Source organism: Engystomops pustulosus, chromosome 7, assembly GCF_040894005.1.
Source record: "Engystomops pustulosus chromosome 7, aEngPut4.maternal, whole genome shotgun sequence".
Taxonomy (NCBI): Eukaryota; Metazoa; Chordata; class Amphibia; order Anura; family Leptodactylidae; genus Engystomops; species Engystomops pustulosus.
In genome coordinates, this window is record NC_092417.1 from 8,338,862 (window position 1) to 8,366,563 (window position 27,702).

At 42.5% G+C, this 27,702-nt stretch overlaps 2 protein-coding genes across 7 annotated transcripts in view; one reads left to right on the forward strand and one right to left on the reverse strand.

Moving 5' to 3' along the window:
- LOC140069216 (NACHT, LRR and PYD domains-containing protein 3-like) overlaps positions 1 to 4,378 on the forward strand; it is a 57,697-nt gene extending 53,319 nt beyond the window's left edge. The window contains exons 8-10 of one of the 6 annotated variants that reach the window (XM_072114667.1): positions 1,170 to 1,552; positions 2,294 to 2,413; positions 2,487 to 4,378. In XM_072114667.1, coding sequence (XP_071970768.1) covers position 1,170 — 1 coding nt within the window. In that variant the 3' untranslated portion in view covers positions 1,171 to 1,552; positions 2,294 to 2,413; positions 2,487 to 4,378. Of the gene's footprint in view, positions 1 to 1,169; positions 1,553 to 2,293 lie in introns of all 6 variants that reach the window. The other 5 variants (XM_072114668.1, XM_072114664.1, XM_072114666.1 and 2 more) reach the window with 5 other exon arrangements.
- A 599-nt stretch (positions 4,379 to 4,977) lies between these two features.
- LOC140068907 (uncharacterized) lies at positions 4,978 to 12,249 on the reverse strand. Its single transcript, XM_072114267.1, has 5 exons — positions 12,163 to 12,249; positions 11,009 to 11,039; positions 10,815 to 10,876; positions 10,663 to 10,722; positions 4,978 to 7,182 (listed from the first exon to the last, which is right to left on the reverse strand). Exon 5 carries the CDS (start codon positions 7,153 to 7,155, stop codon positions 4,978 to 4,980), a length of 2,178 nt encoding a protein of 725 aa, XP_071970368.1. The 5' UTR covers positions 7,156 to 7,182; positions 10,663 to 10,722; positions 10,815 to 10,876; positions 11,009 to 11,039; positions 12,163 to 12,249.
- Between the last annotated feature and the right edge of the window lie 15,453 nt (positions 12,250 to 27,702).

Consider the following 27,702-nt stretch of genomic DNA (forward strand, 5'->3'; position numbering starts at 1 on the left):
ACAAGTCATATATATTCAGACTTGCAATAATAGTATATTGTTTATACTAATATTAATCTTTTTTTCCCCATTATGTCTCCTAGAGTCGTTCATGCAGTGGACTACGACGACGACCGGTGGATTTTCACTTTGAAATAAAATGGTTAACCAGGGTTTGTCTGGGGAGTTTTTATTTCAAATAAAAATATTTTTTCCAAAACTGTGTGTTTTTTTTTAGACGAGTTGCAATGTCATGTTAGTAATGGCGCTGTCTAATAGACGGAGCTTATTACTAAGGAAGGGGCTTAGTTTTGGCGTAAAGGCTAACCCCCTTATCCATTACCCCGGTACCCATTGCCACCAGGGGTGCCGGGAAGAGCCGGGTACAATCCAGTACCTAACCATCAAGGGATGGTTGGGTACTGGGGCGGCCACAGGCTGGTATTATTGGGCTGGAAAAGGCCAAAAAAATGTGATCTATTCCACCACAGTAATGCCAGGCTGTAGCTGCTGTATTGTATCTAGCTGCTTGCAGAAAATAGGGGGGGACTCATGTGTTTTTTTTTTTTTAATAAATAAATAATAGGAAAAAAAACACATGAGTCCCCCCCTATTTTCTGCAAGCAGCTAGATACAATACAGCAGCTACAGCCTGGCATTACTGTGGTGGAATAGATCACATTTTTTGGCCTTTTCCAGCCCAATAATACCAGCCTGTGGCCGCCCCAGTACCCAACCATCCCTTGATGGTTTGGTACTGGATTGTACCCGGCTCTTCCCGGCACCCCTGGTGGCAATGGGTACCGGGGTAATGGATAAGGGGCTTAGCCTTTACGCCTAACACTAAGCCCCGTCCTTAGTAATAAGCTCCGTCTATTAGACAGCGCCATTACTAACATGACATTGCAACTCGTCTAAAAAAAACACACAGTTTTGGGAAAAATATTTTTATTTGAAATAAAAACTCCCCAGACAAACCCTGGTTAACCATTTTATTTCAAAGTGAAAATCCACAAGTCAACGTCGTAGTCCACTGCATGAACGACTCTAGGAGACATAATGGGGAAAAAATCATTCATCTACCAAAAAAATATATGCAAAGAGAGAACGACATAAAGCAAGCAAATGGGAGTTTTATGGACGACTCTCTATTATCTATATTACATCTTTCTAATTTTATCTTATTACAGAGTATCTGAGTTTGTGAAAAAAAAATGGTAAGTTATTTATTTTAATAACATAATTTTAAAAAAGACAGACAACCATTGACATTTTTTTAAATCTATATTTTTCATAGGCAACACAAAATTCTATTTCAACATCCGAAGAAACGGGAGAGTTATACACTAATCAACTATCTTCAAACAATGCTAATATACATCTATTTTTATGTAAAATTCTATTTTTAATCTGTAACTCTTTCAACTTGTAATATCTGTCTCTCATTATTTTACAGTCTCTACCGTCAGACCTTATGTTCAGTGTTACTGCTGGTGATAATTCTGACATTATATTTGAGACAAATTATGATATCATTGGTTGTTATATAGAAGATGAGAATTTTAATCTTGAGGTTAGTACAGAAGTTGTATTAGTAAATATGGTTGATTTTTCTATTTTTTATCACTCAATTTTTGTCAAATAAGTAACATATATACTCGAGTATAAGACAACCAGAGTATAAGCCGACACCACTAATTTTACCACAAAAAACTGTGAAAACCTATTGACTCGAGTATAAGCCGAGGGTGGGAAATGCATTGGTCACAACCTCCCCAGTATATATCCAGCAAGCCCCCAGTAGTATACAGCCTGCCCCAGCCCAGCACTTAAAAAGAAAATAATTATATACTCACCCCCCCGGCGGCCCTGATGCGCAGCATGGCTCCCCGATGTCAGCACGGCTCCTCTTCTGTCTACCATGCCTGTCCTATTTTTTCTGTAACAGCCTGCAGGGGTACGGCCATATTCTCTCCCGGCTGGCAAGGAGAAAACATGGCCACGCTGTACAGGCGCGGAAGACAGAGGAGGAGCCGCGCTGCGCATAGGGGCCGCCGGAGGATGAGTAGATAATTATTTTTTTTAAGTGCTGGGCTCAGCACATTTTTGGTGTTGAAAAACTTGTATATACTCCAAGGGTTACCACCAAAACCACCGCTATTATTATCCAATAGCTCTTATCTCTGTGTGAATGAGCTGTAGACGTAATAAGGCATGGATCAAAAACATTCATCATCGTGTGTACTAAGATTTCTTCAATCAATTACAATTTTTTTTTCTTGATTTTAATATTGATTTTATTCAAATCTTTTAGGCTCTGTTTTTAGAGTCTCCTTCTACAATTAATGAAGTGGTTGGGATTCATGAAGTGTACCAACAAAATATGGAGACCGAACAAACGGGTAATAACTCAACAGTTGAATTGGATCAGGAGGTAAGTTATAACAGGGCCTTTAAATTCAATTCAGCAATTAGAATATCAACTAAAAAAATTGTATTTGTTCTAGATGCAAGATTTAATTGCTGAATTAGATCTTCAGTTGTCATCAAGATCATCAACCTTGCAGTGTTTCCCTGATAACCCCCGCATAAGTGAGAATCTTCGATATGTAGTTTTTCATGAAGAAGAAGAAGAAAACAGGATAGGATCTATTTCATGGTGTACTTGTACACACTGGGGCAAATTTACTTACCCGGTCCATTCGCGTTCCAGCGGCGGCTTCTCCGCTCTGGATTCGGGTCCGGCCGGGATTTAATAAGGTAGTTCTTCCGCCGTCCACCAGGTGGCGCTGCTGCGCTGAAAGTAAACTCATCGCGCCGGAATGCACCGAGCTGGACCAGGTGAAGGTAAGCGGTCCTTATGCGACACATTTTCGGTTTTTAAATGCGGCGGTTTTTCCGAATACGTCGGGTTTTCGTTCGGCCACGCCCCCCGATTTCCGTCGCGCGCATGCCAGCGCCGATGCGCCACAATCCGATCGCGTGCGCCAAAATCCCGGGGCAATTTAAGTACAAGCGGCGCAAAACGGAAATATTCGGGTAACACGTCGGGAAAACGCGAATCGGGCCCTTAATAAATGACCCCCACTGTGTTCCTATGCCCACTAACATTGAATCCATATGTTGCTTTGAGATTCAAAATGTCAAGCCGTACCTGCAGTCATCGACTTGCATAATTGAACATGATTTGTTCAATATCTACTGCCGGAGACAAGACACTGGGTCAATTAATGTACGGCTTGCAGGACAATTTCTTCGTCCACCACCACGCAAAATTGTAAACCGGTATTGAAATTAAATATTCTGAAAAATCATAATCACAATAAATGTGATCCATTATCTTAAATGAAATTGTTAAAAAATGTCTACAAAATTTAGAGAAAATCTTACATAAGGTATTACTTGATACCAAAAATTGTGATTGTAAATTTTAAATATGGTTTTTATTTTTTACTACTTCTAAAATTAATTTTCTGTTTATTTAAACATTGTCATATGTATTCGGAAAACAGCCTACCGTGCTTTCACTACATGGATTCATGGATTTCTCGGAGTCGGGAACAGGCGACCAATACCATCCTGTGTCGTGAATTCTGTTAGAAGTACATATCCTGATCCAGACAACGAATACGTTGGTTTCAAACCCTGCGACGATGATGCAGCAGAATTTTTTGCTCTTGAATAATTTTTTAAAAGTTATTTAGTTACTATAAATTATGTTAATTTATAAAATTTTCTTTTTTGTTTGCTATATTACATTGACAAAATTGAGTAAGGCTCCTTTTGCACTACAGATTGAAATTATCAGTTAATAATCCCATTGACATCAATGCAAAGTTTATTTATTCCAAGAAAGCGGTTTTCCCACGAGGGCAAGTTAGGCCCTATCTACAGGATATGGCCTAACTTGCTGCTCACTGTGGGTCTCAGTGCTGAGACCTACACAGATCATGACAATGAGGTGTCCAACTGATCCCTCGCCGGTCCTCTGACTAAAATGGGAGCATATGTAATGACTGTTCCGCTCCATTTATCTCTATGGAAGTGACGGAGATGGCTGAGTAACAAGTTCTCGTGATCTGCAGGGGACCCACACTGATCAACAAGTTAGGCCCTATCCCGAGGATAGAGCATAACGTGTCTTCGTGGGAAAACCCTTTAATTTATTTATAGCCAGGCATCAGTGACGGTTACTTAAATTTTACAATGATGTCAATGTGATTTTTAAATGATTTTTCAATAAAGCCACTTATGGCTATTGATCTTTTTTCCTGTGTCACACATCAACATGGAATATTGATCTGTTTATAAGATGTAAACAAAGTGTTATTGTTTATTATAAAAAAATGGAAAAAATGTTTAAATTTTTTATTTATGGTTTTATGTTTCAGATTTACATTGTTTGAAGTAAACTTGGAATATTTAAAAAAAAATTGTTTGTTTTATTAGACTATCAGTTTTACAGGGAACATTCTCCAAAATGGTGAAGAGATATATTATAACACTGAGGTTTAACTTCACTTTAGTTTGAAGTGTGATAAAAACAAGTAAAACAAATCATACAACCAAGCTTTGTGAAAATTTTAATGTTCTTGAACTTATTATAAACAAAAAAATTCTTGCAAAATAACATTTTTTTTTAAATTTCAACAATGTCTACAACTTTTTTTATTTACCTCACTGTTAAACATGTTATGTAGTGTAAAACTGACGTGTTTAACACACTCATAAGGTATGAACTAGTAACCCAAATATTAGCTAAGGTTAGCCAAGAAAGGTTCTGATGAGCATCTGAATCTAATCAGTCTATGTCGTTGGATTTCCTCCTTGTTTGGGCGCTCTTTATTAGCTAAATTCGGCGGCAAAGTGGGAGCCCTGGAGGTCCAATCCGTGTTTAATTCCCCTCGAGCCAGTTGTAATACGTTTATTGATAAGTCCTCAAGGTAATCCACACTGACCTTTTCGTACACATCACGTATAAACCACCGAGATTTCCCCTTAGGTATTACAAGTGTTGTTCTTTTGGTGCCGATTTTTTGAGAAGTTTTTTTTCTCAAATTGAACAACAGCTTGAGGCCTACCAACATTGTTGTTGTGTGTTAAAGCTGCTAATTTTGTGCGTGCCTCCATCGAGTCTATTCCAAAATGTATTCTTTTTGATCTGTACTTTAATGCAAGACTGTGAAAGTTTTCAAGTCTTCCTGTGTGGCAGTTATGTACGAGATTTGGAAGTTCTTTGATCAATTGTTCATTTTTTACAATCCTTTCCAAATTTTTGTATGGTGGGAATCCTTGCTTCAACCAAAACAAATCATGGTCCTCAGGATTCAATGGTGCATGACCACACTTTGAATAAAGATTTCCTTCCCATTCATGTATATTCACAACATGGTTTAGGACAGACAACCATTTTTCCTGCAAAAGATTTGGATTTCTTTCACAATTCTGTACACACCACCAAAAATGTAAGATGATCTTATCAACCCAAGGCACGAGTTCTTTACAAAGTCTTAATTTGCTGGCAGAAGTAATTTTTTTTTTCAGCGACTTGGCATAGTGCCAGATATCGAACTGATGATTTATTGTTTCATAATCTTCTTTTAATTTCTTTCTAATTCCGACATGTCTATCAGATGCAAAGATACGTATCTTGAAGCCTTTTTCTATTAGTCGATTAATGCAAATCTCAAAGCCGAATTTCTCCATTGCTACTGAAGAATTGCACTGTGAACGTTGCACTACTTCGAAATCTAAAATTTTACCTGTGATTGTGTCAAGAATTGTGTACACACAGTATTTGGCACTGTGTCCAGGGCTGTCACACTGCCCATCTCCTGCAACACACAGACCTTTTTTACTTATTTTGTCTTGATTTATCTTTTGATTTTCTTTCCATGCATAATCAATAACAGGAAATAAAAACTTAGTTTGGTATCTGTAGTAGGACGTCTCAGATATTCCAACCAATCCAAAAATCTCAAATAGTTCTGCAACCTTTTGAAAGTTCAGTCCACTAAATAGTATCGAGGCTGCGAGTAGAAGGTTCCCAGAGGCATAGTTTTTAATTTTTGGCTGGGATTCTAAAATGTGAAATTTGTGTCCTCCAAAACATTGACCGGTAACTCTGAAAAAGGATCCTTGAAATGTTTTTTTTATAGTTTTTACTCTGTTTTTGCAATTTGGATCAAATTGACAATGTACCTTCATTAGCACATTGTCCAAGCAACTTTCAAAAATAATAAGCTTGCGATCGTTTACTATTTCCCTTTCACTTGAGAATGTAACCGTGGGAGGTGGATTTTCAGGAAAAAGTGTGAGGTAGTCAAATAACTCTGAAGAATCCATACTCGGTTTTTCAGGAACAAAACTTGTTTCTTTATGATTCAATGTTATTGCAGAAAACGAAGACTCTGCTGTCGGGCATTCAGGTTGTTTTTCTGCATCACAATCAATTGGTGAAAGCGGTCCTATACCTTCCATTGAAAAAGCATGGCTTTCTAAGTCTTCTGTCTCAATATGGGCTTTTTTTTTCAATGGTGAGGTGAACTCTGTAATGGAATATAATATTTGTCTCGATTTGCTCGACATGGGGGTGGAGGCCATTGGATTTGCTGAGTACATGTCTGTGGAAGATATAGCACTGCCCATTGCAGTGGGCAATAATTCATCACGTACAAAAACCAATTCTGAATTTAGCAAAGTGTAGTCAGTTTGTGTACCAACACTATGCATCTGTTTGTCTAAGACACATTCTTGAACCCCAGGTTCTTCTAATGAAGTGGATGGAACTGCATTTGCCTTTGTTCTAGTCAACTCTAAAGGTCTTTTTCTATTTCGTTTTCTGTCCTTCTTTAGACTTTCCGCAATCACCGATTCTCCTTCTGGAACTCGCGGAAACAGGGTTGGAAGGGCATCCTTTTTCAGGACTCGACCGGTTGATGTGACTAAATAACAGTCTTTTTCAAAGTGCAATGAGCACAGTGCATATTTATTTTGCTTACTTCCATGACATATTTTGTCAGCCATACTCTCTACATTTTGAAAAATTTGGCCTGTTTGTAGAAGCCACAATTTAACTCTTTCACGATCACTTGGAAATTTATGTATCATGATATTTTCACTTGAAGCCTTTTTCCCAGACTTGTTAAGGCAGTGGTTCACAAGGCAAGACGGCATATTTTCTTAGAAAGACAGTATTGTATTCTAAAAAAGAGATTTGATAAACTAATTATATTATATATAGCTATGAAATTTAAAAAAAAAATTAATAAAAATTTAATACACTAATACTCTGAAGCAGATACAGAATGAATAAGTATATATATGATAATGTAAGGGAAACGGTCACCACATTTTGACAAATACAAGAGTATTACCAGTTACCATAGTGTACACTAATAGCCTGCGCTATTCATCGGTAGCCCTCAATGCTGGGATCACCAGGAGTCATCTGACTCTCCAAGCATGGGAGAGAGAGGTGCGAGAGGCATTCATAATTAGCAGCCTGGAGCAAATGACATACTGGGGCAGATTTATCAAGCTGTCTGAAAGTCACAATTTTTCTAGTTCACCATGGCAACCAATCACAGCTCAGCTTTCATTTTACCAGTGCTCATGAATATTTTAAAGTGGAGCTGTGATTGGTTGGCATGGGAAACTCGAAATATTCTGACTTTCAGACAGCTTGATAGATCTGCCCCATTGTGCCTGTACTCTGGCCTGCTAATTATAATTTCCTTTTCTAGGTGATCCAGGCATTGAGGAGTAGCGGTGAACAGCGCAAGCATCAAAATTAAGGAGCCTTAGTTATTATCTATGTGTGCTTTTACTACTGGTGACATCATAATGTGTGATCAGCTATAGGCACGCACAAACTAAGATAACAGGAAGCGGCAGGGACACAGCCAGAGCATCGCGAGAAAGCAGAGGACCTGCGGGCGGTGAGTGTTGGTTTTCAAAACGGTGAGTACAGAGTTTGTTTTTTTACTAGGGTGTGAATAGCCCTGGCCGACTGGCTGTTTATAACTGTATACTGTGGGCTTGTGCTGCTGGCTATGTATTAGGGGGGAGGGGCTGGCTCACTGGCGTAACTAGGAGAAGCAGGGCTCCATAACAGATTTTTGCATGGGGCCCCCCTTCAAAATATTCATACATACACACACATTTATACAATTACTAACATGTACACACTGAAATACACAACATAACATTCTACACTCACTTTTATATACTCGTCCACACATACATACGTATACACTCATAAGCACACATTCATGTACTCCTATATACATTTATACACTAATACATACAGTATATACAAACTCACTGTACATACATACAGTATATATGCATCAAAGTTGCATGCATACTGTTTATATACATACATATAGCATACATACATCATATTCTTTTACATACAGTATACACCCAATGTGTATACACAAACATGCAGTATAACAACACCATATACCCACATACTGAATCTATATACAGTATATTCACACAAAATGCATATACATACAGCTTATAATCATACATTCAGTATATGCAGCATATACACACACAGCATATATATACACACACACACACAGCATATATACATACAGCATATACACACACACACGCACAGCATATACACACACACAGCATAGACACAAGCACAGCATACACACACACACAGCATATACACAATCACAGCACACACACACAGCATATACACACGCACAGCATATACACACGCACAGCATATACACACACACAGCATATACACACACACAGCATATACACAATCACAGCACACACACCACATATACACACGCACAGCATATACACACGCACAGCATATTCACACACACACAGCATATACACACACACAGCATATACACAATCACAGCACACACACACAGCATATTCACACGCACAGCATATACACACGCACAGCATATACACACACACAGCATATACACAATCACAGCACACACACCACATATTCACACGCACAGCATATACACACACACAGCATATTCACACACACAGCATATTCACACGCACAGCATATACACACGCACAGCATATACACACGCACAGCATATACACACACACAGCATATACACAATCACAGCACACACACCACATATTCACACGCACAGCATATACACACACGCACAGCATATACACACACACAGCATATTCACACGCACAGCATATACACACGCACAGCATATACACACATTCATTAACTATACATACATATTTAGGGAATTACATTTCTTGCAGACCGGCTGATGTGCAGTGGGGTGGGTCAGTTATCCTGCGAGACTAGGAAGTGTGCCGGCCGGGCAGCCACGGCAGCAACATGGCGGCCGAGGAAGCAGTGTGGAGGAAGGGTGGCCACGGGAGCAGAGTTGAGGGCGGTGAGCCGTGGGAGCAGCATTGAGGGCCGGCGGACAGCTCCCGGACCAGTGTGCCGGCCGGGAGGCTGCGGGACCAGGGTACCGGCCAGGCGGCCATGAGAGCATCATGCTGACCGGGCAGCCGCGGGAGCAGTGTGAAGGGCGGGTGGACAGCTGCGGGAGCAGTGTGCTGGCCGTGGGACCAGGCTACCGGCCAGGTGGCCGCGAGAGCATTGTGGCGGCCGTGCAGCCGCGGAAGCAGTGTGGAGGACCAGCAGGCAGCTCCTGGACCAGTGTGCCGGCCGGGCGACCGGGGTAACGGCCAGGCAGTCGTGGGAGCAGCGTAGCGGTCGGACGCAGGAGAGGTGGGGCTGGATGGGTCAGAAACTCTGGGGCGGGTGTGATAAAGAGGGGGCGGGTCAAGGGATTGATCGTTTACCTTAATGCGCCGTATAGCAGGGCCCGGGCGGCGGTCGGATCGGGTACGGAAATGCAGCGCAGTCTGCAGACATTGTGATTGTGCCACTGCCCGGGCCCCTGAAGCTCACCGACCCCATAGAAACCGCTACGGCGGTAGTTACGCCACTGGGCTGGCATTAAACTGGGGGGTAGGGTCTGGCTATAAACTGGGGGGGCAGGGGCTGGCTATATGCATTGTGGGGGTATGGGCTGACTAGCAATATTATTGGGGGCATTGGCTGGATAGGTATATACTGGGTGGAGGCTGTAACCAATGCATTTCCCACCCTAGACTTATAATCCAGTCAATAGTGCAATACCCGGGTCTGCATATACTAGAGTATTTACATTATCTGTAATGCATAAGAAAATGTTTAAAGGAAACCCACCACTTCCGATGGTAGTTATAATCAGGGTGATCTTGTGCAGGTGCTTATTTCCGTAATGTTTTTGAACTGATATAAAGCGTTTAAACGCTTTATTAATCTTTATATACAAGTACCTTCACCGCACCCTGGATGGTGCTCGGCGCACCATGCGCGCAACCACTTCCTGTTCATGTGCACAAAGCGGTCGTGCGCGCAGCGCACGTACTACGGTGCGGTGCTGCCACTTCCTATATAAAGATTAATAAAGCGTTTAAACACTTTATATCGGTTTAAAAACATAACGCCAAAAAGCGCCGGCACCAGCTCACCCTGAGCTGGTGCACGCCATTTGCAACTTATAAACACCATTGGAAGTGGTGGGTTTCCTTTAATAGCTATCAGATTCACTTTGAATAAATGACAATATATCAAATATTGACTTTGAATAAATGAAAGTTACTTACGCAATGTGAACAAATCAGATGTAAGTTGATGACCTTGTGATTATTGAAAAAAACAGAGGCCTATAAAATAAAATTGAATTTATATTGGATTATGTTTATAATGAACTAATTAAACTATATATAAATTACTAAATTAAATAAAGTAAATTTACCGTTTTCTGTACAGCACGTTGTATTGAATTGCAGCGCTCGTGTCAATACTTCTAAAGACAATCTTTAAGTACAAAAGCAAAGATCAGTTTACATTTATTCTAAACTTTGGCTCCGGGTTGTCTTTTTGGGGTGATAAAGTAGAACAATAAGCTTTGTCTAAAAACCATTAAAGTCAATAAGTAATCTTACTCACAGCAACAGGAGACTGGAGAAGACAATAAAATCTGCAAATAAACAAATACATTAGTTTAGAGGTGGGTTATTTTAGAGAGAGAAGATGGATGAGGGAGATAGAGATAAAAAGAATACTTGCTTTGTTAGTAATTGGGTGACATAGACAGACTTCAATCAATATAATAATAATTTTTTTGAAAATTGGGAGACAATTCTTTGCTACATAGGTCCACATTTACAGTGCACTGTACTGTATGCATTTACCTGTGTATAGTGCAGAGTGCACCAGATTTAGGATTTATAGAGCACATTATTCTGGCATTTGCTGCATTGCTCAGACAAAGTGCAATTTTTTTTTCGTTGGTGAATCTTTAACATGGGGCATGCAAAAATATTCTGTATGACGTTGAATGTTAAATCTGGTTAACGGTCCAAATGAGCAACCGAACACCCCCTTGAGTGCAGAAATCCATGTAGAAGAAAATTGCAAAATCTTTCAGAAAAATGGCTGCATTGAGACGAACATATGATTTCTCCAGCCCTATATTTCTGTGCCGTATGAGCCCGTATATATGTGACATTTTTCATCCGTATGCAGCACATATGCAACCTGTATTTTATACGTCCCCATAGACTTCTAGGGCATACGGAACTGAAATAGGGGACATGCTCTACTTTTTCATACGGTCATGTGAATGCATTCTTATGAAAAAAAAATTTCCAATTTAGATATTTGGAATTTTTAAAATTGGTTTTAAAAATTTCTCTCCATAAAGAAACATGGGGAACGGCGACGTACTATGGGAAAAGATAGGACATGTCCTATCTTTTCCATGAGAAATGGAGCCACACTTGTGCTGCAGCGTATGCTCCCTTTGCTGTCTGTGGGAGACGTATATTCAATGTATATACGTCCCTAATACAGCAGTGTGAATGCAGCCTTAGATGCACACGTTACTGTTACCATATTCTTAAATTTTGCTACTTGCATGTAAGCAAACATTGTGATGAATAGGTTAAAATCAACACATTTTGAAACAATTTGGGTACAAAACAGAGGAAGAGAAATAGAGAATATTAATCATATAAACAGATATTTAGATAGTTTAGTTTTGGAAAAATAAAATTTGTTATACCAGAAGCATAAAATCGTATGGGAGGTTTCCTACTTACATCTTTCAACCTGGAAGTTCAGCTGCAGACTGATGAAGACAAGTAAATTATCTCTGAGTTCTGCCACTGATAAGAAAACACATCCTTTTAGAGGTTGTTGTTTGGATATTCAAATTAGATTAGACAAAAGGTAAAAGTTGATTATCTCAATCCTATTCTTTGTGCGGCACTATGGTTCAAAAAAAGATAGATAGCATTTGGAATAACAAAAATGTAATGTCGATTGGTATGTAAGGATATATATATATATATATATATATATATATATATATATATATATATATACACACATACACAAATCTAACATTGCTTTTAGGTATATATATACACACACACAAAAACATTGGTGCCACGGGTCTTTATATATATGTATTTATATACATATATATATATATATATATATATATATATATATATATATATGATACCTAAAAGCAATGTTAGATTTGTGTATGTGTGTGTGTATATATATATATATATATATATATATATATATATATATATGCATGTATATACATGTATGTGTTTTTGAAATATATATGTGTGTGTATATATATATGCATATACATATAAATGTATATATACGTGTGTGTGGATATATAAATATATATGTATATAAATGCATTTCATTGGTTTCAGGGGTTAATGATACATACGTATCATTAGTGTGAGCGGTTCTTATGATATATATATATATATAAATTGGTGTCAGCATTCTTTTGAAAAAATAAATATATATATGTGTGTGTATATATTTAGTTATATAAAGAAATATATTAATGTATACACACACACACATCTATATTTACTTATATAAATAAATACACATATATATTTATTTATATATACATGCACATATATTTATTTAAATAAATAAATATATACATATATATTTGTGTGTGTGTGTGTAATATATATATATTTTTTTTTAATAGATATGCATTTTAATAAACATTGGTGTCAGGGGGCTTGAAGTGCATTAAAACTTTTATTCATCATTGGTGGCAGTGGAAGGAACCCCCCTCTCGTTGGTGGGAGCGGCGAGCATAGTTTTTTTTTTTAGTGCACTCACCCCCACGGTCTTCTCCCCGAAGCCTCGCGATACTACGAGGCTTCGGGACTTCGCGCATGCGCAGTGAAAAGCCGGCCGAGACGCGAGTCGGCGAGCTGCTGCGCATGCGCTAGTGTGCCCGAGAGCACGGTGACGTCACCGGCTCTCGGGCACGACAACATTTCACACTGGCGCGGCGCCGACGCGATCGACGGTCGCGAGCTTTATGGAGCAGCAGGATCCGTGGTGCGCGCTGTGTGACGCACACAGAAGCGCCGAAGGAAGATTTTAGTAAAGCAAAGAAATAAAATATGTTCGAATACAGCGGTTTCTGGGTTAAATGAAAACATGGTCCAGCATCAGTTCATCATGAGCAAGCTAAAGGTATTTGTGGGTCAGAAGGGTCATTTTGAAGTGGTAGGTTTCCTTTAAAACCTCCTGTACAAAAATTTTTTTTTTGATTTTGCCATCTTCTGGCGCTAATAACTTTTTCATACTTTGGTGTACGGAGCTGTGGGTGGTGTCATTTTTTGCGACTTTTGATGGCGTTTTCATTACTATAATTTTTGGGACTGTGCGACCTTTTGATCACTTTTTATTAATTTTTTTATATTTTCCAAAATGGCAAAAAAATGTCATTTTTGACTTTGGACGCTATTTTCCGTTACGGGGTTAAACGCAGTGAAAAACCGTTATTATATTTTGATAGATCGGACATTTTCGGACGCGTCAATACCTGATGTGTTTATGATTTTTACTGTTTATTAATATTAATATCAGTTCTAGGGAAAGGGGGGTGATTTGAATTTTTAGGTTTTTTTAATATAATTTTTTTTTTTTAAACTTTTTTTTACTTTCACTTTAACTATTTTTCAGACTCCCTAGGGTACTTTAACCCTAGGTTGTCTGATCGATCCTACCATATACTGCCATACTGCAATATGGCAGTATATGGGGATTTTACTCCTCATTCATTACAATGTGCTGATAGCACATTGTAATGAATAGGTTAAAACGAGACAGCTTCGGGCCTTCGTGAGGCCCGATGCTGTCATGGCAACGGATCACCGCTCCCCGTGACGTCATCGGGGAGCGGAGATCCGCGCCAAGATGGCGGCGCCCATGCGGCGCCATCTTTTTGAAGCCTCCGGCAGCATTGCCGGAGGCGATCGCGGTGAAAGCACCCGCGATCGGTGCTAGCACCGATCGCGGGTGTTACCGGTAAGCCTTTGCTGCAATATGCAGTCGGGAAGGGGTTAAAGAACATCCAGGGATTGGAGCAGGAATCGCTACTGCACAGTAGAGTAGCAGCAGCTGCACGCTACAGACAGCACATCCAGTGTAAAATGTCAGGATTGCAAATGGCCAACAGTTTTATAGGGCTGTGAGCCTGTGTGACATCACATAAGCCTGCCGGTCGCTGATTGGCTTACAGGTCTGCAGATGTCATCGGGGGTGTTCCTTTCTCCTTCCCAGAGTTCTCTGCCCCATGTAATACGTTGTGCTCGCGCCCATATAGCTGAAAAAAGAAAGAAAAAAAAAACTTTGTTCCCGCGAATCAACGTAAACTTCGGCTTTGTGACGAATCAAATTTTTTGTGAAATTCATATCAAATTCTACTTTGTTATAATCGATTCGCCCATCTCTAATTGATATCCATGTGTGAAGACTTTATTTTTTGTTTGCTGTTATGCTATGTGTGACACTGCTGAGCTGTGTATCTAATCCTCTCCTGTGTGATACTGCTGAGCTGTGTATCTAATCCTATCCTGTGTGATACTGCTGAGCTGTGTATCTAATCCTCTCCTGTGTGATACTGTCTGCTGAGCTGTGTATCTAATCCTCTCCTGTGTGATACTGCTGAGCTGTGTATCTAATCCTCTCCTGTGTGATACTGCTGAGCTGTGTATCTAATCCTATCCTGTGTGATACTGCTGAGCTGTGTATCTAATCCTCTCCTGTGTGATACTGTCTGCTGAGCTGTGTATCTAATCCTACCCTGTGTGATACAGTCTGCTGAGCTGTGTATCTAATCCTACCCTGTGTGATACAGTCTGCTAAGCTGTGTATCTAATCCTACCCTGTGTGATACAGTCTGCTGAGCTGTGTATCTAATCCTATCCTGTGTGATACTGCTGAGCTGTGTATCTAATCCTATCCTGTGTGATACTGCTGAGCTGTGTATCTAATCCTCTCCTGTGTGATACTGACTGCTGAGCTGTGTATCTAATCCTCTCCTGTGTGATACTGACTGCTGAGCTGTGTATCTAATCCTATCCTGTGTGATACTGCTGAGCTGTGTATCTAATCCTCTCCTGTGTGATACTGCTGAGCTGCGTATCTAATCCTATCCTGTGTGATACTGCTGAGCTGTGTATCTAATCCTCTCCTGTGTGATACTGACTGCTGAGCTGTGTATCTAATCCTCCCCTGTGTGATACTGCTGAGCTGCGTATCTAATCCTATCCTGTCTGATACTGTCTGCTGAGCTGTGTATCTAATCCTACCCTGTGTGATACTGTCTGCTGAGCTGTGTATCTAATCCTACCCTGTGTGATAGTCTGCTGAGCTGTGTATCTAATCCTATCCTGTGTGATACTGCTGAGCTGTGTATCTAATCCTCTCCTGTGTGATACTGACTGCTGAGCTGTGTATCTAATCCTATCCTGTGTGATACTGCTGAGCTGTGTATCTAATCCTATCCTGTGTGATACTGCTGAGCTGTGTATCTAATCCTCTACTGTGTGATACTGCTGAGCTGCGTATCTAATCCTATCCTGTGTGATACTGCTGAGCTGCGTATCTAATCCTATCCTGTCTGATACTGCTGAGCTGTGTATCTAATCCTATCCTGTGTGATACAGTCTGGCTTCTGTAATAAAGAATAATCCGGACCTGAAGAGACTGGACCTGTCTGGTAACCTCCTGGCTGGTCCTGACCTCCGTGTCCTGCTGGAAGCTCTGTCCGGTCTCCGCAGGATGGAGAGATTATAGTAAGTATAAGATATAATGAAGATTCTCTGGGTAATAGACACTTTGTATCCGGCTCCTGTGTCTGTTATTTCCGGAAGATTCTCCCTAATAATCTATAGATATACAATGTATATAGGAACCAAGTCCAGAAATCCTGTCTCTTATCTCTGTGATCCGGTAATACAGGAGCCGCACATGATGGTGATGGAGGAGGCCGGGGACACCCTGCACCCACATATCATCTCCAGCACCCAAAGTCTTACAGGACAGGAAGGTGCAGAGTTATTCCCCATCACCTCTGGGGGCGCCGTATATACAACCCCCTGACAGCACTTTGTGATAATATAGGACCATAATGCCATAAATATACAAGCAGCAGGGGGGCCCAGCATCTCCTAGTTAGGGGCCCCCAAATCCTTACTGTCCCTGAGTAGGAAGGTAGGTGGTCCAGGTACCTACCCGATACACATTACATGTAAGGAAGAGGCATAGACCCGGGGGCACTTCTAGTAGAAATCAGCCGCTGGGACATAAAACATTTCAGGGAAGATTTTTCTCCTTTTCATTATCAAGAGACTTAAAATAATCACAAAAATATCTACAAATAACAGAAGAGGGAAAAAGCATCAACCGAAGACCCTGGAATAGGAGATAAAAGGGTCCCCAGTTGTGATCATACATATGTCATGTACACCGTATCACACAGGAGAGGATTAGATACACAGCTCAGCAGTATCACACAGGAGAGGATTAGATACACAGCTCAGCAGTATCACACAGGAGAGGATTAGATACACAGCTCAGCAGTATCACACAGGAGAGTGTTAGATACACCGCTCAGCAGTATCACACAGGAGAGGGTTAGATACACAGCTCAGCAGTATCACACAGGAGAGGATTAGATACACCGCCCAGCAGTATCACACAGGAGAGTGTTAGATACACCGCCCAGCAGTATCACACAGAAGAGGATTAGATACACCGCCCAGCAGTATCACACAGAAGAGGATTAGATACACCGCCCAGCAGTATCACACAGAAGAGGATTAGATACACCGCCCAGCAGTATCACACAGAAGAGGATTAGATACACAGCTCAGCAGTATCACACAGGAGAGGATTAGATACACAGCTCAGCAGTATCACACAGGAGAGGATTAGATACACAGCTCAGCAGACAGTATCACACAGGATAGGATTAGATACACAGCTCAGCAGACAATATCACACAGGAGAGGATTAGATACACAGCTCAGCAATCAGTATCACACAGGAGAGGATTAGATACACAGCTCAGCAGTCAGTATCACACAGGAGAGGATTAGATACACAGCTCAGCAGACAGTATCACACAGGAGAGGATGAGATACACAGCTCAGCAGTCAGTATCACACAGGAGAGGATTAGATACACAGCTTAGCAGTCAGTATCATACAGGATAGGATTAGATACACAGCTCAGCAGTCAGTATCATACAGGATAGGATTAGATACACAGCTCAGCAGTATCACACAGGATAGGATTAGATACACAGCTCAGCAGTCAGTATCATACAGGATAGGATTAGATACACAGCTCAGCAGACAGTATCACACAGGAATGGGTTAGATACACAGCTCAGCAATCAGTATCACACAGGAGAGGATTAGATACACAGTTTAGCAGACAGTATCACACAGGATAGGATTAGATACACATCTCAGCAGACAGTATCACACAGGAGAGGATTAGATACACAGCTCAGCAATCAGTATCACTCAGGAGAGGATTAGATACACAGCTCAGCAGTCAGTATCACACAGGAGAGGATTAGATACACAGCTCAGCAGACTGTATCACACAGGATAGGATTAGATACACAGCTCAGCAGACAGTATCACACAGGAGAGGATTAGATACACAGCTCAGTGGAATGTATCACACAGGATAGGATTATATACACAGCTCAGCAGACAGTATCACACAGGATAGGATTAGATACACAGCTCAGCAGACAGTATCACACAGGATAGGATTAGATACAAAGCTCAGCAGACAGTTTCACACAGGATAGGATTAGATACACAGCTCAGCAGACAGTATCACACAGGAGAGAATTAGATACACAGCTCAGCAGTATCACACAGGATAGGATTAGATACACAGCTCAGCAGACAGTATCACACAGGATAAGATTAGATACACAGCTCAGCAGACAGTATCACACAGGATAGGATTAGATACACAACTCAGTGGAATGTATGACACAGCAGGATAGGATTAGATACACAGTTTAACAAACAGAATCATACATTATACGATACGCTTCACTCCTTACTAACACCAAGGGTGCAGCCACCTGTCACTGACCTTGGGGCTGAATATTTGGCGCATACTTTAATGATAAAATTGATTGTATTCGCCATGTAAAATTGCTCAATGCACTCACCCCTCCAATCCCCTTCCCTCCCATACCTTACCTTGTTCACTCTCTTCCTTTGAGCCAGTCACAGAGGAAGAAGTGTCTGGGCTCCTTTCCTCTGCTCGCCCCACTACCTGCATCAGTTACCCCATCCCCTCACATCTCTTACAGTCTCTCTCTCTTCTGGTGTCGTCCCCTCTTCTTTCACGCTGTTGTTACCCCTTTACTAAAGAAACCTTCCCTGGACGCATCCAGTGCTGCTAACTACAGACCATTCTCTAACCTTCCTTTCATCTCCAAACTCCTGGAACGCCCGGTCTATCTCTCTATAACCCGCCCTCTCTCTCTATAACCCGCCCTCTCTCTCTATAACCCGCCCTCTCTCTCTATAACCCGCCCTCTCTCTCTATAACCCGCCATCTCTCTATAACCCGCCCTCTCTATCTATAACCTGCCATCTCTCTATAACCCGCCCTCTCTCTCTCTATAACCCGCCCTCTCTCTCTCTATAACCCGCCCTCTCTCTCTATAACCCGCCCTCTCTCTCTATAACCCGCCCTCTCTCTCTATAACCCGCCCTCTCTCTCTATAACCCGCCCTCTCTCTCTATAACTCGCCCTCTCTCTCTATAACCCGCCCTCTCTCTCTATAACCCGCGCGCTCTCTCTCTCTATAACCCGCCCTCTCTCTCTCTCTATAACCCGCCCTCTCTCTCTCTCTATAACCCGCCCTCTCTCTCTCTCTATAACCCGCCCTCTCTCTCTCTCTCTATAACCCGCCCTCTCTCTCTATAACCCGCCCTCTCTCTCTCTCTCTATAACCCGCCCTCTCTCTCTCTCTATAACCCGCCCTCTCTCTCTCTCTATAACCCGCCCTCTCTCTCTATAACCCGCCCTCTCTCTTAGCTAACTCCCTCCTTGACCCCCTACATCTGGTTTCTGGTCTATGTTATCCACTGAAACTGCTCTTTCTAAAGTCTTCAATGATCTCCTCACTGCAAAATCCAAAGGTGACTAATCCTTCCTTATCCTTCTGGATCTCTCGGCAGCGTTCGATACTGTGGACCACCAGCTCCTCCTCAGGGGCTTCGCTCCATTGGCCTGGAGGACCCTGCACTCTGAAAGTGCGGTCAGAGAGATAGGAAGAAAACCACCAGAGTCTCCTTTTCTGGATCTTTCTCTTCTCTTCTTCCTCTCGGGTTCCTCAGGGCTCAGTCCTAGGTCCTTTTCTCCCTCTATGCTAATGACACCCAGATGACACTTCTGCACATAACATCAGCCCTGGCCAAAACACTAGTGACTGTCTCTCTACTGTCTCTAACATCATGTCCTCTCACTTCTTGAAACTTAATCTTTCTAAGACTGAACTTCTTGTTTTTCCACCTTACCTAACCCTGACCTCTCCATCTCGATCTGTGGGATCACTGTAGCACCGAGGCAGCAGGCCGCTGTCTTGGGATTGAATTGAATGCTAATTGTTGCGCTTATTCACTCTCGACTAAACTCCTGTAACTCCCTACTAATCATCTTCCATTCTCCAAACTCTCTCCCCTACAATCTATTCTTAATGTAGCAGCCAGATTCGTCTTTCAGACCAAACGCTACACGCAGAGGCGTTGCTAGGATGGCAAAAGATCTGGGGCATGGGCCCCAATGCATTTGTATTAAATTGACAGGAGTGACCATTTTTGTACATGACCCCCTCAAATGAGTTTCCCGCCAAAACCAATTCCATCCATTGCCTGCAGGTGATGTGTCCTCGGACTGTAGTTGTTCTCTATCTTCTCCATTAGCCCCAGCATCACCAATTCTCCTCACTGTAAAGTTTACCACACAGGCATCTTATTGTTCCTATATCTTGGTCCCCTAACACAGTTATCCTTCTGCTACCCCTACATTGTCCCCATTGTGGCCCCCACAATAACTGACCCTCCACAATACATTGGCCTAACATGTAATAATGCACTTAATACCTCTCACCTTGATAATGCCCCTACCAAGTGACCCTTTCTAATTATCTAATTAGGAGCCGCCGAAAAATCCCCACACTAAATAATGCCCCCACCCACTGAATAATTCTCCCACATATAATAAGTCTCACCAATAAGGGATGTCCCCACAACCCTCCAGTATATAATGTTATATATAATGGGCAATTAACAATCCCCAAAGAAATTCATATTCTCTGCAGCCCCCACAACAATAGATGTCCCTCCTGCCCTTCACACTTATTGATGCCATCCCATCACATCCCAGTAATTGGTGTCCCCCAAAGCCCCCCCACAATTAATGTACCCCTTCAAAAAGGTGTATGCCCCAAAACCCCAACAATGAATACACCCCCAGCCCCTCAGAAATGGTTGTCCCCACCCCCAGCAATGCATGTGCCCCATAGACACCCAGCAATTGACGTTTCCCCCCTCCAAGCAATTGATGTCTCCCATAAATCCCCCCAGAAATGAATGTTCCCATTAGCTCCCCATCAATGTATGTCATATATAGCCCCCCCCCCCCCCAGAAATTAATATTCCACCCCACCCCTGAGGAACAGATGTCCCCCCATCCCCTCTGCAATAGATGACCCTCATCAGCCCCTCTCAGCATTTGATGTTGTCTTCAGCCCCACCCCCAGCAAGCAATGGATGTGCCCCATAGATCCTCAGCAATTGATACGCCCCCCACTCAGCAAATGATGTGTCCCACAAACCCCCCAGAAATTTATGTTACCATTACCTCCCAAGCAATGGATGTCATCCACAGCCTCCCCTGCCTCACAAAATTAATATTCCATGTCAGCCTCCAAGCACGGATGCCCCCCCAGCAATGGAATTTTCCCCAACCAGCCCCTCTCAGCAATTGATGGCCCCCTCCACCAGCTATTGATATCCCCCACAATCTCCCCCCCACAAGAAATTAATTTTTCCATTAGCTCCCCAGTAATGGATTCCCCCTGACAATGGATAATATCCCCCACATAAATTAATATACCCCCCCTTGAGAAATGGTCCATACACCCACATAAATGAAATTAATGTCCCCATAGCATTCCAGAAATTATGACCCCGGTCATTTAATGTCCCCCAGCCCCTGTCCCCCCAGCAAATTGGGCACCCCCTAGCAAATTCCTACACTGAATTAAAAAAAAAAACAACTTCATGCTCACCTGTCTTCTTCTTGCCTCTCTCCTCTTCTCGCTGTGTGGGAATGAGTCGCCATCACACCGCGTCTCCGGCTCCCAGCGCTTTAGTCAGCTGGTAGAAGCAGGAGACGCGGTTTAATGACGTCACCGTGTCTCCTGCTGTGTGTAGTGAAAGACGGAGCTTATAGCTCCATTCTTCACTGCAGCGCTCGCCTCTATCTGTGCCCGGAAGGGACCCAGATAGAAGTGAGAGAGGGGTGAGGACCCGGACAGTGGGACAAGAGTGCCGCTGATCCGGGGCACAGGCCAAAAGATCCGGGGCACGAGCCCCGGATCTTTTAGCCTAGCGACGCCCCTGGCTACACGGATGCATCCAGTTTGTGCCAATCACTGCACTGGCTGCCCGTCTCCTTCCGTATTCACTTTAAAATAATAACCCTCATCCACAAAGCTCTGAATAATGCTGCATCTCCCTATCTCTCCTCTCACATCTCAGTCTATCGCCCTTCCCGTGCTCTTCGATCTGCCAGTGATATTAGATTAATCTCTACCTTAATTCGAACCTCTCATGCACGTCTCCAGGATTTCTCCTGAGCTGCACCAATTCTCTGGAATGCCCTTCCCCGGACTCTCAGACCAATACCCAACCTCCAAAGTTTCAAACGTGTTCTTAAAACCCACATCGTGGACAGATCTATCATACGCACTAACTGCATGTAACGTCACCTCTCCCTTTACTAATCTATCCTATGTCTTCCTGTCTGTTATCTGGTAAACAGCAGATATATACCGAGCTCCAGGCTTTCCTGTGGCCACTTTCACCTTGGACCCTGTAAATAAGATGGCGGCTGATGGCTGGGTCAAGCAGCAGAATTTTTATTTATTAAATTACTTTACCGTATTTTTACCGACTATAAGGCGCACCGAATTATAAGGCGCACCATTAATAAATGCCTGCTAAAATGTCTAGGTTTATGTATAAGGCGCACCTGATTATAAGGATGAATGACCAGCAGGTGGCAGACCTGTGCACAGGTTCAAGGCAGCTGTTGTCTGTAAGTACGGTTCATATATAAGGCTCAATGAACTATAAGGCGCACCTTTGATTTCTGAGAAAATCAAAGGATTTTTTGTGCGCCTTATAGTGCGAAAAATGTGGTATATTGTTCCTTTAAAAAGAATCGCTGGACCATTCTACAACCTCTTGTGTCACCCCCTCATCCTCATAGTCTGTAAGCTCTTGTGTCACCCCCTCATCCTTATAGACTGTAAGCTCTTGTGTCACCCCCTCATCCTCATAGTCTGTAAGCTCTTGTGTCACCCCCTCATCCTCATAGTCTGTAAGCTCTTGTGTCACCCCCTCATCCTCATAGTCTGTAAGCTCTTGTGTCACCCCCTCATCCTTATAGACTGTAAGCTCACTCTTATTGTTCCGTATGACTTTTGTCCTCCGCAATGTAATATTATATTTGTATATGTCCCCTGTGATTCGTAAAGCTACGGAATTTAATGGCGCCATATAAATAAAGATTATTACCATACCATTAGATTCAGCAGGCAGTATCAAACCCATCGTGTGTGATACAGTCACAGGCTTAGCTTGGTATCTAATATGATCATGTGTGATACAGTCTGCTGAGCTGTGTATCTAATCCTCTCCTGTGTGATACTGCTGAGCTGTGTATCTAATCCTATCCTGTGTGATACTGCTGAGCTGTGTATCTAATCCTATCCTGTGTGATACTGCTGAGCTGTGTATCTAATCCTATCCTGTGTGATACTGCTGAGCTGTGTATCTAATCCTCTCCTGTGTGATACTGTCTGCTGAGCTGTGTATCTAACCCTATCCTGTGTGATACTGACTGCTGAGCTGTGTATCTAATCCTATCCTGTGTGATACAGTCTGCTGAGTTGTGTATCTAATCCTATCCTGTGTGATACTGTCTGCTGAGCTGTGTATCTAACCCTATCCTGTGTGATACTGACTGCTGAGCTGTGTATCTAATCCTATCCTGTGTGATACAGTCTGCTGAGTTGTGTATCTAATCCTATCCTGTGTGATACTGACTGCTGAGCTGTGTATCTAATCCTCTCCTGTGTGATACAGTCTGCGGACACCTCTCTCACATCTCCTCTTATTCTTACAGGTTGGATAATAATGTTCTCCCAGACACGTCCTGCGTCCCGTTGGCTTCTGTAATAAGGAATAATCCGGACCTGAAGAGACTGGACCTGTCTGGTAACCGCCTGGCTGGTCCTGACCTCAGTGTCTTGCTGGAAGCTCTGTCCGGTCTCCGCAGGATGGAGAGATTATAGTAAGTATAAGATATTATGAAGTTTCTCTGGGTAATAGACACTTTGTATCCGGCTCCTGTGTCTGTTATTTCCGGAAGATTCTCCCTTTTAATCTATAGATATATAATGTATATAGGAACTAAGTCCAGAAATCCTATAATAACCGTCTGCCATAAATATAGAGGAGAGGAAGATACAGAATCCTCTCATTATTAGGAGCTGACTATAGCGCCCCCTAGAGGTCACATACAATATTCCAGGACTGGAGAGGAGACACTGAGCTGTGGATGACGAGCCCCGGCCTTGTCCTTCTCTTATCTCTGTGATCCGGTAATACAGGAGCCACCATCACCTCCCCACAACCCCCTGACAGCACTGTGTGATAATATAGGACCATAATAACATAAATATAAAGCTCTACAACCAAAAGTAACACAGAAGTGATAGGACAAGTGATGACCAGGAATCACCGGAGCAGGAAGCATAAAACCTGTGAGATGTCAGTAAGAAGTGTAAGTACAATCAATTTTTACAAATCAAGACATTAAAAACATAAAATGTTAAATTGATATTAAGACATATCGGCAACGCTTAACAAATTACAATACACAGAATATTGGGCAAAGCCACAGGCAGTGTGTCATGAAAAGAAGGAAAGAAAACCCGGATCGTCCCAACATACAGCCAGTCCCCGGGTTACGTATAAGATAGGTTCCATAGGTTTGTTCTTAAGTTGAATATTGTATGCAAGTCGAAACTGCATACTTCATAATTGTAGATCCAGACATTTTTTTTTTCCCTGTGACAATTGGTTTCAAAATTTTTTGCTGTAATTGGACCAAGGATTATAATCGGATAACAAAGAAAAATTTCAGCTCGCTTACCCTTGTAGCCATATATTAGATGCTGGTGCTGGGATAAGCTGAGCCGAATCAGTACAATGCAGGATAGAAGAAGGTAAATCCAGCACCAGCAGACATGGAAAATAAAGGTGTAGTAAAACCTCAATTTATTTCATCTTCATTTAAATTTTTTTTTAAAAAAAGGTACCATGATGGAGGAATCTGACGCGTTTTGAACTTCCAGAGAGTTCTTAAAGTGTAACCAAAGTGTAACCCCTAAAAAACATAATTCTACTCCAGGTGTCCATGGGAATTATTCCTCAAAGTATTTTGCCTCTCGGTCATCATTTAGTACCTTTTTTGGCCCATAGCAACCAGGGTTTCCAGCTCTCAAAAAAAAACTACAAACAGCAAGATAGAGGGGCGGGGCCTCCCTCCTGTCACCTCTTCACAAGCTGCTGACCAATGACACCAGAGCTTTCTATCTATCTATCCAACTAAGTAGCTAGTTAGACTTTTCTACTTTTTAACTAACTAGCTATCTATCCCATGTACATCTCATATCTATTTATCTATGTGTATCCTCTCTATCTAGCTATCTTTGTACCTACCTATGTAAAACTCCAGCACAGCACATAAGGGGACAGTGTGAAGACAAGGAGAGTCTCTCCTGCATTTTCCTGCTGTGGAGGGTAAGGTGATGGGGGATTGTGATCGCTCTGCATCTTGTGTCTGTGTGGATTATTTGTTTATATACAAGTGTAAGGAAAGCTGAGGGAGAGATGAGAGTTTAGGTGTTTTTGTTATCACATTAGGTAGTGTTCCTGGCAGCACATGACTGAGTGCTGGAGCACTGAGCTGTAAGGAGAATCAGCTGTGAGCAGAGAGAGAGGGGGGGTGGCTCTCCCTCCATAGTCAGCTCCTCAGTGAAGACGGATTGTGCCTAGCAACAGCCATATAAAGAGCCACTGACAACGGGGGAGGCTCAAGATTTGAGTAACTGATCCAATGCAAAAGGGCTTGAAATTACCTGCCCTGCAACATATTAAAAGTTTTTTTAACGTTTTTTGACGGTTACTCTTTAATCATAGTAAGGTACAAGCTCATTATATGAGGTTTTCAGCGGAAGTAGACGGCAATCGAGTCTTAGATTACTTAACATCAGTGGGGGAGGAAACAGTTTGACGGGTATGGCTAGCTAAATACAAAACAACATTAAAGGAATAAGTAAAGTTAATATATATACATTGAATCATTTCTTTAGACCATGATAGCAAGCATAGAACAGGTAGGCAGCACAGCGAGAAACAAAAGGGGATTCACATGTGGATACAAAGCTACGTTTCGGCTAGCTCAATGTAGCCATTTTCATTGGAGAAAAAAAATTATTATCAAAGGTAAAATAGTTGTTGGTTAGCAGAAAATCCAATCACTATTGCGAAAAAGACTGTCACGAATGCTCCCGCGACCCTCGTCCTGGGTTGTGGGCTCACCCGTGCCTCTCTCCATGCTTCAGCGCGGCCACAGTCTCACTTGCCCTGTCCCCATTCCTTTTCCGGCTCCGGTGGTCATTCGTGCACGTCTCTGTCTCCTAGTGTGCACGTGCGCTGGCTCCTGAAGATTTAAAGGGCTAGCGCACCATGCTGGCCTTTCCCAGAATCCTTTATAGCCCAGATTCTTCCTGCACACCCCACCGGATGTTTGTGCCTTTGAGAAAGTTTTGTTCGATTCTGGTCAACATCTCTGTACCTCGCCTTGGCCACCACCAGAACCTGCTTTGCAGCGAGCTCTAGTGAAAACCGGGTACCACTTAGACTCTGGTCCAAGGTGTCGGCTTACGTCAACATCCGTGGTGGTCCAGTGGGTCCACTACCCCTGGTGCCTGATAGTAAGACTACCTGTATTGGCTTAACACCATCGTGGTCCAACAGTTCAAGGAGGTTGCCACGTAAGGTCAACATGTTGCTGCAATTGATGGCTAATCAGCAGCAGAGACAAGTTCCTGTGGCTCCTCCTGCTACTCCGGTTGACCTACCTTCCACTGAACCTAGGCTGAGACTCTCCATGCCATCCAAGTATGATGGGGACCCCATGTTGTGCAGTGGCTTTATCTTTCTTTCACTTTTTCATGTGCTCCTTGCACATAGACCGTTCCGTAACCAACTGTGTTGGCATAAGTTCAAAGGTGGCTTTCATCATCAGCCTCCTCTCCAGGAAGGCCCTGGCATTGACTACTCCTCTCTCGGACAGAAAAGACCCGGTCACAGCTATCCGGATCCGCAAAAGGTGATGAATGGAAGACTGCCTTCAATACTCGTGATGGGCACTTTGAGTACCTGGTCATGCCATTTGGACTCTGCACACCAGCTGTTTTTCAGGAGTTCGTCAATGGCATTTTCAGAGACCTGCTATATACCTGTGTCGTGGTCTATCTCGTTGATATCCTGCCGTTTTCTATGGACCTTGAGTCCCACTGGTCCCATTTACGGCAAGTCGTTTAAGAGCCAATCACCTTTACGACAAATTGGAAAAGTGCCAGTTCCACCAGAAGAGTCTTTCCTTCTTTGGCTATATGTTCTCTGACAGGGGTCTACAGATGGATAATGTTAAGTTGTCTGCGGTTCTTCAATGGCCTCGCCCAGTAGGACTGCGTGCAATACAGAGATTCCTGGGTGCTTTGCCCTTTAGAACTGGCAGTTTATTCTGCACTTCTCCTCTCTTGTTTCTCCCCTTGTGGCACTGACTAAGAAGAACGCCAATCCCAGACTCTGGCCCCTGGCGGCTGAAGAAGCTTTCTTTAGACTAAAGTCAGCCTTTGCCCCGGACCCAGTTCCCACACG

Bases quoted from the DNA above. Each gene is read 5' to 3' on its own strand.
- LOC140068907 (XM_072114267.1), bottom strand. From the start codon at position 7,155: ATGCCGTCTTGCCTTGTGAACCACTGCCTTAACAAGTCTGGGAAAAAG.